Source organism: Opisthorchis viverrini (assembly GCF_000715545.1).
Source record: "Opisthorchis viverrini unplaced genomic scaffold opera_v5_104, whole genome shotgun sequence".
In the NCBI taxonomy this organism is placed as follows: domain Eukaryota; kingdom Metazoa; phylum Platyhelminthes; class Trematoda; order Opisthorchiida; family Opisthorchiidae; genus Opisthorchis; species Opisthorchis viverrini.
The window spans coordinates 522243-535504 of record NW_008751762.1 but is presented as its reverse complement, the minus strand read 5'-3'; the positions used below and the strand labels follow the sequence as shown (position 1 = coordinate 535504).

At 44.5% G+C, this 13262-nt stretch overlaps 3 protein-coding genes across 3 annotated transcripts in view; 1 reads left to right on the top strand and 2 right to left on the bottom strand.

Moving 5' to 3' along the window:
- T265_05554 (hypothetical protein) overlaps positions 1–11113 on the bottom strand; it is a gene marked incomplete at both ends in the record, with an annotated part of 26918 nt that extends 15805 nt beyond the window's left edge. Inside the window, one exon of the mRNA XM_009170595.1 lies at positions 11068–11113. Coding sequence (XP_009168859.1) covers positions 11068–11113 — 46 coding nt within the window. The remainder of the gene's footprint in view (positions 1–11067) is intronic.
- The window catches only part of T265_05555 (hypothetical protein), a gene marked incomplete at both ends in the record, with an annotated part of 39764 nt that overhangs the window by 23343 nt on the left and 3159 nt on the right, over positions 1–13262 (top strand). Inside the window, 2 exons of the mRNA XM_009170596.1 lie at positions 877–1023; positions 3567–4110. Of these exons, the coding sequence (XP_009168860.1) occupies positions 877–1023; positions 3567–4110 (691 nt within the window). The remainder of the gene's footprint in view (positions 1–876; positions 1024–3566; positions 4111–13262) is intronic.
- The window catches only part of T265_05553 (hypothetical protein), a gene marked incomplete at both ends in the record, with an annotated part of 21234 nt that continues 21070 nt past the window's right edge, over positions 13099–13262 (bottom strand). The window contains one exon of the mRNA XM_009170594.1: positions 13099–13214. Coding sequence (XP_009168858.1) covers positions 13099–13214 — 116 coding nt within the window. The remainder of the gene's footprint in view (positions 13215–13262) is intronic.

Here is a 13262-nt window from a genome sequence, read left to right as displayed (position 1 = left end):
GATTGGCGTGAAACAGTGCTGAAGATAGCAGGCCTTAGACAAGCAGAGAATGGCATCACCTGCAAAGGGGAAACAATGTGGGAGTGAGTACAAATAATGGGGAACTTCCAGCGCTGATTTTGATTCTGAGTGATAACGCCATCCACTTTTGGTTGCATTGAACGGCTATCCAGGAAAATACAAATCCACTTCATCAACCCTGAATGCAGTCCATACATGAAAAGCTTAACAAGGACGTCCGCATACCGAACGCGTTGTGTTGTGACCATAGCCATCAAACCCAATGCCAGTTTATACGTCACACTCCCTAAGTGTACTTGTTCTAGATGCACATGTTCCATAACTTCCCATGCCGTAGCACCCATTCGCATTTGGGGTGTTTTCGTATTGTATGAGTTATTTCTTTTGATTCATGTGGTGGCGTTCTGTTACTTTAGAACTGAAAGCTTAAAATAGGTGTCAGAGAGCAGGTCACTGAATAATCCTAGACTTCTACTTGAAGAACGACACTCCGGAGATATATGTAAGGTGATTGTAGCCACCGACAAGTGGCCACATTCCACAGAATAAAATACGGACGGGTCAGATGAACTCGAAGAAGGTCGTTGACGTGTCGATTCGTGTTCCCAATAAACACCATGTTTTATAATTCGATAGATAGGATAATAAAGATAATCGAGGTGTTCGTTGTCCTCTTCCTATTTATGAAATTTTCAGTCGTTCCTCTATTCAGACACACCACATACCTTTAAGCTGACTGTTGCGGTTGTGCTTATGTGTACAGTCGCACTGTCAACCTCGTCCCCCCATAAAATTCTGTGGTTCACACGCACTCGTGTAGTTAGCCAATTTTTTGTACTGATTCCTTGCCTGTAGCAACCGGTCTTGGCTCTACCCTCAATGACCGTATTCGAAGTCACTTGTTAAGTGTTGTACAAGGGTGTGTCCGCCAAGCACGCGATCACCATGATGTCAAGAGAGCTCTACAACGCAGCACGAGTGGAAGAACCGCATTCATATCGGGTGAGCAATGATTTACCGGTCGTTTGTGGTCAGTCTTGTGCATTTTAGAATGTGTCACCGGAACTGTGCTCAGGAAACTTCCCTTGCATATACTTACTCGTTCACACCTTTGAGATCAAACGCCTACTTTGTGCGAGCAACATTTGTCCACAGACAGTTGATCGTTGCCTCACCATATAGTGCTCAGCTGAGTGCGTTTGAGCAGTGGGCTGTCACTGGCTTCCTGCCGGTTGGAGTAAATTTTAATCTAGCCGTTTTCTTCATCTGACTGTTTGTTCCACTCCAATAATTTTGCAGTGTTGTACATATATACGCAACACTGGTTGAGTTGCGAAATCTCAAGTCCTGATAGACTTTACCTTAGACATAACCACCGCATGGATGTGGATTAGACATTCCAGTTCCAGTTCTTGGCAATCGTCCTCAGAAAACAGCTTGACAGCCACCGAACCTTCACATGTGAGCGCTTGTGAAGTGTCTTAGTGACCAGCTCACGTTCGGCTGGCTAGTGCACCATAACGTAGGCTTTATCGATTTTTCGTTGTTCTGTCAGCTGGTGCGTGCTTCTGCAGCTGTCATTTTGATCAGCCGATCATGTGAGTCATCCGATTTGATCCATGGCACTGGGTAAAATTCCCCGTGCAATTGACTCAGGATGATCAGGAGTAAAACGTGCACCACACAGACACAGTGGCTGATCGTGGCGCTAATCATCAGTACAATGACAGAAGATAGTTATGGACCTAGTCGTGAAACGCATAACGAAACAACATGAGTGAGATAGATTCGTCTCAGTTAACCGAAAATAATTTTCTCGGTGGGAAGGCAGTGTTCTGGTTATCTGAGTTCCGAAATCGATGACTGAGCAGTTTCCAGACGGAGCTGCTCCAAACAGACATCATGGAGTAAGTTTTCAAGGTCAGCAATGCAGTGGAATTATGCTTAGTGGAACACATCCGTCTGTAAGGTCTAGGTTGAACGCAGAAATTAGAAAGAGTGATCTTTCTGGTGTTCAACTACATCATTGTGGGAAACAACATGCTACACTCTAATCTTAGGCGAAACTTAATCAGTTAAACCAAACAAATCTCACGAAATCAATACGGTAGAAATTAAAATTTCTGGATTTTCGATTCCTACGGTTGCCTACAGAGCTTCTGTGATGGTCTCGAAATCGGACTGTAAAGACTACGTTTTCAACACAGATGGCTTTTGGCTAAAAAATTAGTTTATCCTACCTGGCAAAACTTACTGTTTTCCCTGTTGCCAACGTCGTCCGATTTCGCCAAAAATATCCATGCGCCCAGGTCAGTGTACTTTAATTGGAGGTTATTCTTCCGTCAAAGTTGGATTTTACTGATCAGGAAGAGGTCTTGATCCCGAAGTTCATGGTCATGATCCTCCGAAGTGCACCTCGATATCCAATAACTTCTCACATTCTGACCCTAGGAACAATTGTACAGGATTATGAAGTACAGTTGGGTTTATCCATATTTATATGAATGCCGGTATCCAACCACACTTGGATTGTGCCCAGATATTCTGAAGTATGGAAGAAGGAATTTAATTGAGTCTACCTTCGACTGTCATTCTTGGGTGGTTGTAATTATAGGGGAACTTTGTTATTCCTCTACCACAGGCATCCACGAAACCGACCTTAGTCGCCCTCTTCTTCGGTGGATCCGTCCTCGAGAGGATTGTTTCATCGTAAACCGGAATACTTCTAAGAACCCTTTTTTAGTTGTCTTAAAGGTAACTTTGAATGGAATGGACGTATATCACTGCTTCTGTGTTGGTAAATTCCTAATCGATTCTGTCCATGTTATCTGGCCGAACCCATCTTCGTGTTGAGATGGTGCATTTGCAAGGGCATGCAGAGGTATACGCACTGCTTCCACCATTACCTTACGCGCTCGACACTAAACAACATCCTCGTTTACTAACTCATTTGCGGATGCTTTCTTCATTACATGTTCTTTGGTGATCGGAACTCACCAGGGTCAGCTAGCCAGTAAGGTTGTTTTGGTCTACTAAGCTGATATTTTGGGTGACCAAAGCAATTCAAGGTAGGTTCATTTAGGCTCTCACTGGAAGTTTTGTCCAAATGAAACTCAGCCAGGACCAGATTAAGTGGTTCTCTCGTGTGGAAATTCCTCTCTGGGGTTTACCGCCACTTATGTTGTCGTACCCTCGAATAAGTCGATCTGGGTTACAGGACGGGTGTGTTCGCTGCCTCCTGCTTCAACATTCCAAGTATAATCTCCTTTGGTACCTTCAAACTAGCGCCGTCATAATACTTCTTGCAGTTGTTTTTAAGAATACGTCGAGGGTACTTTAAACGGCGTTCTACATTTGTACCCTTTGACGCATCAAAGGCGTTTGGCTGCAGTCAAATGTCTGTACAATGCGAAAATTAGTTCCAAGTTTATTACTCACCTCCGATTGTTCATAATTCTGTCGATACGATGTCCGAAACAGGAATACCTTATTTTTGCAAAAAGTAAATGTCTCACGGAGGGTTTCATGATTTTTGTTTCCTTCAGTTCCAGTGGAGGGAACCACTTCGAATATTTCACCAAACTCGCCTGTGTGCCAAAAACGGAAAGAATCCGTGGAGTCAAATGTAAACCAGGCAGATTGTACTCTCTACACAAAACGCCTAAGATCACGTATAGCATCCTCCACTTGTCCTGCAGCTGCATCCGAACCACCCGCATCCGAGTCGGGAGAAGTCCAGCTTTCTGATCCCGATCGTGCTGATTTGATCATCCCTGCTACGTCCGTGGACTCGAAAGCTAATGGAGAGGATTCGGGCTCGACCGATGCACTTGGTATGCTCGTTTGTGCAATCGAACCAGGATATCAAGAGAACACAAACAGCCCACCAACCACCAATTTAATTCCTGCGACTCTTTGTCCCAATTCATTGTCTTCACCCGGGCCGCAGAACCCGAACCACTCATTAGGATCCCCCTGTCCGCCACAGTTGTCTCCCTCTCTGTTGCCCACAACGACAGAAAACCTGTCCCCTCCCAATCAGAGCGCTGATTCCAATCAGATGCAGCTTCAGCTGCCGGAAATTGAGAAGTAAGCCAAAGTTTTATGATTTATATTAGTGTTTGTATTGTTGGAAGGTTTACGATGTTAAAGAATAACTTGAATTGTCACTCAGATTTTCTACTTTCTTCGGTCTTGCGGACCATCTTTTGCGTGCGCGTTCAACCATACCAGATCACAACTTATCTGAATAACTCTCTCATTAAGAACACAATACGAGCGAACGTAACTTTATCCATATTTTCTCTTCTGGCTCAAACTCAGTACAGATAAGATCAATCCACTGTGACCAGTGATCAATCGAGCTGAAGATCAATGAAAAGTGACCAACGTTTTCGGTAGGACTGATACGGCGTTTTGAGTACCGCTTGGGGTCAAGATGAGCTTTTCATGAGCTGGTCACGTGAATGCCAGTGTCTGCACCAAGCGTGCGGAGTTTAAACCTATAAATCCGTGTGCCAATAACTCCAGAGGTGACCGGAACCCCAGAACCCTTTGTTTTTGGTGACCTTAGTGAAACTTATGTATATACATAAAAGTGGTCGTTGGCTTGTTCGCTGAGCTGGGCAATTTGATTGCAAACGCTTCATCACCAATCGAGGTGACATCATCAGTGCGTTATTGTGGAGCTTAGTAGTGCGTAGCGGTGGGTTGGTGGTCAATCAATCAACCCAATCAACCCCGAACTGACGATGTCACCTCGATTTATGATCAAACGTTTGCAATCCAGCTGCCAAGCTCGGCGAACAAACCAACAACCAGGCAGCGCACTCGAGCCACCTATATTCCGCAGTATTACCCTTTCTACTCCCTTTCTTAATAGCCCCGTCTATTACATCTGATATCGATTGTCTGTGTGATTCACCGTGGGTGTGTCAAAAGCAGTGCAGCAAACCGGTCACACAGAACACGCATGCACGATCGCAGACATGAGTTTGGTTATCGTGCTTTATACGTAGCGTTGCAGTAGCCAGACTTAATTAATGTACGGCGAGATTCTCACATGACCATATTCAAAGCTCATGATCTAGACAGAATTGACCACGTTCGGGCAACGGATTGCAGCCAAGGTGTCTTCGCGCTGCCGTTGCAAAAACTTGGTCGTAAGTATCATGTGCCTTACATCGTTCGACCGAACGTTTGGAATTATTCTAGACTAGATCGTACTTCATTTGCCACATAGTTATGTATTTTGCAATTTTGTTTGAAAATATCAAGATCCCGAAAGGCTCGTCGCACGTTGTTACACCCTTTTCCAGACCTTACAATGCATCTGCAAAAAACAAGCCAGTAACTGGGTCATTATCAGGACCTCCTATTCGCCATTAGTAAGTTGGTGGTGTGACCAACCAGATTTCAGGCCCAGCTCGAACTATCCAGCCACAAAAGCCGATGGATAGTCGAGCCATTTGGAAGGCAGCAGCTTGAAACTATTGACTAAAAGTCCCGTCACTAGCTGTCCTGGTGAATTTCAAGAACAAAGGTGCCCCTACAACTGACCCTTCGGTAACCGAACGCAACTTCGCTAGCACATTCTGTCAAGCTCATGCCCAAAGCTTGGCAGTTACCAGGTTCCCCCCAATCCACCAAAATTCTACGGTTTGTCATGTTATCGCCATAAAATCACTCTGGCGTTCGCTCATCAGAACACGTGTGGGAGTCAAAAACACGTTGCCTCCCTAAGTAAACTTACCGAAACGGAAACTACTCTTGAAAAAGACCAGTTCCAATTGGCCCTATGATACCTGACTTGGAGGCGATGCATTTTTGGGGAACTTGAAGTGGTTCACTACCGAAAAGCTATTTGGGCGTATCCAACTCTGCCTGTAGTTGAGAGACCAGGTTCTACTTGAACCTGGATTGAATAGTAACTGCAACTGTGTAAAAGCCAAACAGTTTGTTCTGATTTTTGTTTCGAGAGGAACATCGTTCAGTGCACCCGACCTCTCCTAGGGGTTGTTTCCTTCTATCTATGACCTGGCTCTGCACTCATCCTCAAATTTTGGGACAACTGCTACTTATTTTATTCTTCACTTAGGTATGTTGAGGCTTTCGCCGGATTCTTTAGAGTTAGTGATGGTATTTCTTGTACAATGTTCCCTTAGTGGAGACTGTATGAATCCGACCGGTGGATGTCTCTGTAAGCTCTATGTATTTTGTGTGTATATTGACCGGTTTGCGGATGACCCAGTGCTATGGCTTGGCTTTCGTGGCTGTCACTTTGCTGCTGGTGACAGACAGTGCCTAGACTCCAACACGCCAGCGATGTCAAGGTATCTGTTTCATTTGCCCAACCTATCGCTGTTTCAGATGCACCTGTCTCTGATCGTTTCACTCCAAGCTTTTGTGTTACGCCTTCTTGGGATTTCTAAAAATAGTTTATCAGTTTTCCATCCTTCCTGAACCATACAAAAAAGGCCCACAACGATGTCCGACATACGAAGTACTTTGACCTATTAAAATGCAGTTTAGGTGCCACAAGTGTTGCAAGTTGGTTGGCACCGGTCTCTTCCGCAAGGTTTGTTCTTCATCTTTATCTCGGGCTTTATAGTTGAAGTCAATACGATCTCAACTATATTTTTTAGTCCTGAAATTTCCGGTTCCTCATTGAATTGCGAGGGATGATCGTATAAACTGTATCACAAAGTTGTGCACTGCGCATGACAGGTGATGACTAGTCCAGCTGCAAACATCTGTTTCTCTTAGAAGACGATATCCATGTTATTTGCATGTGCTGTACTGGACGGGTACTAGCCAGTAACAAGTTAGCCTCTTTCTTGTTCCTTTCCTTACAAATAGTGAAATTTTCTGGAGAGGAAAATATTTGTAGTTCAGGTGGCGTTGATGATCGCTGGTTTGTTCGCTGAGCTGAGCCATGGAAATAAAATAGTGAAATTCAATGGAAATTGTTGGGACCTGTTTAGGTGCTCCATGAGGTCATCATCCGTTGCACAAAGCCACTGTGCAATCCAATAGATTCAAGAGGATCGCCAGGTTGCTTAAAAATGAAGAAAATGTCAGGAATAGGATTCGAGCCATGAATCTTTCAGCAAGAAGCAATGAGCTTGCGTCTCCTCATTTCTGAACCCTTGAACCACTTAGAAGCTCCAACACCCTTATATGAGGCTGTAACGAGACTCCTGCATCGGTGCGGTAATGAGGCGAAATTTGGAAGATCTTAGATCTCTGGAGGATGTTCGGCTTTCTGCTAACGAGAATCGTTCGTTATGTGCTTTGCACCCCAAAACTGAAAATTCATGCTGCGGAATGTCCAGTCTGAACATACCTGCAGGGATTCAGGGAGTAACACTAGAAGTTGTGGAACACCGTACGTATCTCAGACGTTGCATTAGATGTGATAGTAGTGGGACAGACAAAGTGAACGAATCTGAAAGGCCAATTTGCGCCAATTGTGACATCAATAAGGATGTCACCTGGTCTCATAGGACGCGTGTATCAGATTACAGTACGGGCTGTATTGTTTCACAGTTTGAGGCCGATTCGGGCGACCGATGACGACCGATGTCTCTGAACTATAACGGGAATCGGATGGTACCAGCGAATTCGGAATGACGTGATCAGGAGAAGTGATTGGCAGCGAATTCGGAATGACGTGATCAGGAGATGGGTCTTGGTTGAAGTGGAAAGGATGCATCCAGACCTGCAAGCTAAGATGGCTGCGCCATAGATTGCATATGCCGAATTACCGTCCGACGAGAAGTGCATTATTTTCCGTGCCTAATCTTTAATGGCCGGAACCCAGAGGTGGACAGAGTATGACATGTCTGGGGGACAGAAGGACGTTACGAAAAGCTTGGGTACTGTTGCTTCTGTTTAATGTCCATGATGTTATCTAAGTGATCCTCCCTATGCTTGGGTGGAGGTACCGGCTAACCGATGTCAGTGGCTTTCAGGATGTCAATTCCTACCCAGATTATCCGAGTGTTAGATGTGTGAGCATCTCGGTTGGTTGTGGTAAGTCAGCCCTATGTTTCTATTGCCGCGTTCTTCTGCTTTGCATTATGAGGCTAAATTCGAATGAAATGACATGGTTATACGCCACTGTTCTGTAGTTTTACTGTCAATGATGATGATGATGATGACACCAACGTTATATCTTTGCCAGTCGTTCCAGTCAAGGTTGATGTGTTACCTCTCGTTGTGCCCCGTAACTGCCATTTAAGGTCATATCTCGTAGGTACCAAAACCAACCAGAGTTACGCTGACTACAACCAACCATCTGTAGTATTCTGCATGAAAATCACGTTAGTCCAGCCTGTGTACAACTGTTGGAGCTTTTTCCGGGACCAATCGACGAAGATAGAAGGCACCAACCATATATCTGTCGTAAAGCACGTGTTCATGAGAGACATTCGGACATCACAAGACCGTGGGAAGGCAAAGTTGACAAAAAAGTCAAAGCGACAAATGTTTGCAAAGCGCACTCAAATTCAATCGACTCAATTCAACAGTGTCCAAGATCAGCTGGTCCTGTTGCTCGGATTATCACTGAAGTTTGTTTTCACACGCGCAGCATTGAAGATGGCTACATATGGCTCTCTGTCGATCCTGTCTTCCTCCATGAACTAGGCAGGAAAAATTCAGCTCAGTGACACGGGACCACTTACGAACAGGGGATGATACGATCGATTGGAGCATTTGATAAACATCTTTTGCCAGGAATAAATCTCTTCAAATCGAAGGCACAAGTTGCGCGGTGTGGGGAGGTTGTGATGGCCTGTAGTGAAGTAGCATAATAATTTAAACCAACAACCTACATATTCAAGTCCTCGTGCAAGCGTGTAGCCCACTTTCATACGCGTACGGACAGGGAGTGGTCTGTGTGCATCGATAATGGTGTATATGACATTGAATAACTTATTCCTGTTTGCAAGTGTATTCAGAATAACCGCTCCATCACTGGAACTCAACATAACTTTGGGGCCTGTATATACTTTAGGTGCTGTTGGTACTGGTCCAGCTCTTGAACTACCGTTTGGATTAACCGACACCTTTCTTCATAGGATGACCGCCAAACGTTGAAGTATACTCGGCCAAGGCGTGTTCATCTTTTGCAGTCACAAAAATAAAGATCCGAACATGTGTTTCTACTGTAGTATAACGAAAATGTGCTGGCCTTCATGATTATAAACCGTAGGATAAAACAATATGCGCCAAAACTGTTTAGTGGATGATAGCTTTTTCAGTATGCAACATTAGTATGGGGGTGTTTATTGAATTTCATGCGATGGATAGTTTGTTTTCGTTCTCTTATATGTGGCATAATCGTACAGCCCTCTACTCTTTGGGGATTATCATCTTGGTGTATCTCATAAATCGTCACAGCTAATTAGCCATGATGGGAGTTCGATGTTTAGTGGATGATAGCTTTTTCAGTATGCAACATTAGTATGGGGGTGTTTATTGAATTTCATGCGATGGATAGTTTGTTTTCGTTCTCTTATATGTGGCATAATCGTACAGCCCTCTACTCTTTGGGGATTATCATCTTGGTGTATCTCATAAATCGTCACAGCTAATTAGCCATGATGGGAGTTCGAATACCCTACAAAGTTGTGAGATACACACTCTTGATAATTCCCAACAGTGCTACGACGGTTGTACTTAACTTCTAAGGTTTTCAGCGTGAGTTGGCTTTCCATGCAGGATACAGTCACAATTGTCAATGTGACAGTGGCTTGATCCCCCTGCACTGTGGCTTTCGTCTAGTGTACCATATCCGGATGTTGTAATGGGAATATATCGGTAGGTACTGACATTCAGAATAGTTTATTATGCTCATTGTTGCATGGTGGACACACCGGATTTAGGCCGCAAGATGGCTCAGTGGTTGGAGCGCGAATTTACTGACCGGATGGTCCGTGATTCGAACCCGACTCCTGCATTTCGGCTTCTCTCTAGACTTGGGCAACCTGAAGTATTCCAGCCCTCTTGCTCGCTTTGGGTCGCACGGCAGCTAGTCACCGAAAGGGTGTTACTGCTGAACGATGGGGCCACGATAAAGGGTCTGTCCATTGCCAAGACGATTTAAGTAATCTTCTCCTCGGTCATCAGGGAAATGTAACTATCATGGCTCAGGGACGAGATGGCTCAAGTGGGTAGAGCACGAATTTACTGACCGGTAGGTCCATGGTTCGAACCCGACCTCCGCCTCTCGACTTCCTCTGTCTAGGCTTGGGCAACCTGGCAGTATCTCAGCCCTCGTGCTTCCTTCGAGTGGCATGGCAGTTAGGCACCGAAAGGGTGCTACAGCTGAACAATTATTATTATGCATTGAGTTACACTTCGAATTCCAGACAAGTGTCCAGCTTGTGTAAACCGCAATTACCTGAGTAATCATATTGCCCCAATGAGCTGGCGGTTTACCTTTTTGCTGTTCAGTTAACTTAACATTCTCCCTCTGGCAAACGCGTGCTCCGGCGATTCCGTTATGAATCAAATCAGTTCACTAGTTTCTTCCCCTAGCATATGGGTAATCCATGAGGGTTTCTCATAACATCCGGTGTCGCAACTAGCAGGAAAACAGAACCATGGATTACTGACGTAGCTCTGCTTTATTGCTATTCCTTCCAAACTTGTTCATACAGTGCACGTATCACCTAACCACGCTGAATCTCATTTTATCGGTCTCTCATCAATCGGACTGAACGCAAGAGTGCATTCATTTTGCGTCTTAGATCTCCCCTTGCGTATGCTTGCGTGCATTTACATACACCCACTTCTAGTAGACCATTGATTTTCAGGACACTATTGATCTGTTTTGCACTCTGGTCCTTTTCATGGCGTGTCTCTGTGTAGTTGTCGACGGTTTAAGCAGTGATACGATGTACCAGCGTGTATACAAGGTTTCTCAGACTTATTTGTACTGTAAGCTGACCCCGCTCAGACCAAGTCCCTCAGTCCTCAATCTGAAACGGGTATTACAAACTCTCCCCTTTTCATTTTCAACGAACAGAAGTGTTTTACCTGCGGGGTCGTCCTGTTGCTCTTCAAAAGTGGGGATAATCTCCATCTTAATCAAGAGTTGGGATCACATTCTGTCAGCTGATTACGGTCTATCAAGGGGTAGCGGTTCTAGGTACCAGTTATCTGTCCCAGATTACCAGGGGATAGAAACTGAGCGTCGCCGCGCACTCAGTTCCATAACCTGCTTCTTTTTGGTGTTGGTTTTCTTGTCGGGGATACAAGCGCATAACGTTTCCCTGTGGTTCACGCTTGATTTTCAGTATACACCTTGTTGTTTTCAATCTAAGCTTCATTTTGTCCACCATATTCCCTGCTTTCCGCAAGGCTGTTCCTGACCTTTGTGGTTCGGCATGCCCTCCAACCGCCTAAGATTTTCGACTGCGTTACATTTCAAGATGTTCCCCATAAGAGATTGGAACAGTGATGGTGATTGAGTTGTGTCAGTGTTTTTAAGTGTAATCTGGTTTTAGGAAATCCATGCTAAAGGAACACCTACTACATCGGAATACTTTGCCCGTGATGTCAGGAGTCCGACGGGTCGTCGGTTCCCTCTCCAACAAGCAACGTAACATTTGACCAGGAAACGGTCTAGTTTTTCTCAGGAGAAAACGAGGAGAATCAGTGGTCTGTTGCTCGTTATTTAATATCTGATTGCATTGCAGGAGCACTGGAAGCTAAACCGACGTGAACATTTTCACTCATATAAGCCACGTGCTGGGTAGAGTTTCGTAAACACGTTACGTATGCGAAATTTGCCGGTGGTAGTGAAATTGAAAAGTATGGCACAGGTTGATTTTTATCGAGTTCCCGGCAGTTCCATCTTCCTCCATTGTCGCACTGACCCTACCTTTTGTGTCCACACTTTTGATTTCAATTCCCCTCTCCTATTCGTCTCCTGCCACCTGGTTATTCTCACATGCTTTAGCATTTGCCAGTGTCTATTCGTATCAATTGTAATCGTAGTAGACAGAGGAATTAACATGTCATGAACTGGTATGGGCCCAATTCACCCTATCAGAATGTCATTCATTCCTAATGCTTATTTTATATTTTTCGCGTACAACCGTCTTCTCTTACCATTCGATTCCGTTTAGCTAGCTGACGATGATTTGGCGGCACCTTCATTGTGATGTTAGAATGGTAGTTGTTAATCTGTTGCGCGCCACTTCGGTAGGTCGCTTAGCTGCTTCGAAGCACAGTCCAGAGGACTCGCAAGTTACTCGCAAGCAATAAAGGGACAGAAAGGGAGTACTTTGATCATTTTGCTGGGGCTTTTCCGTTGCAACCCACTCGGTTTTAATACACATATAGTGATTCTGCTCATTTTGAAAGTATGCTTTTCATTGGACATCTTATGATAGTTTTATGGCCGGTTCCAGGAAACGCAACTGAAAGCGTACATTGCCCCTCAGTCTTGGCCTCCAGCATGTTTCCTTTCTTTTTTCTAAGCCTCAATGGAAATGTGTCGCTGGCGAAGCACTCTGAGACAAGAAACAACAGACAGTCTATTTGAGATAGGGCCTAAATATCGGTGGCCGGGACATGAATCAAGTTAAACAAATTACAAAGGATAGGGTGTTAACGTTAGGGTCACTGTACCATGGATGACGATGGTGATGGTGCTAAACCGGGTTCGTAGGCCGTTGGTGGCAGCTATACTCATTGGTACCGTAATTTCGGTGGCGATAAAAGTATCAGTTTTTATAGCTTTCCCATTGTTTTGCTTCACAAGCATCATTTTGATCAAAACTTGAGGCAAGTTTTGAACAAAACTGATTTTTCCCCACTAGCAAACCCGTGAACAGCAAAGAACTAACCACGGAATGAATTGGACCATGTTACATAGTGATCACCATAGTAGGTCCGTCAGAGATCACGGTCACCAGTACATGATAAGAAATTGAGACTCTATGCACAAACCACCAGTCGGATGGACAACCTGCCACAGTTGCAACATCAATTTCCTCCGCTGGATAATCCGAACAAGCAACCTCTCGGGCTGTGTTCCATCACCCCATTCTTGGTTAGGTTTCAAATGTGATGTTCTTCAACAGTTTCTTCACCTGAACGGGGTTCTTCTTCAACCGTCGTTTGGCTATTCATTATGGCATCCGTGGGACTACGCTGCGTCGGGTGGCAAATCAACGCTATATATATATATATATATATATATATATATATATATATATATTGGA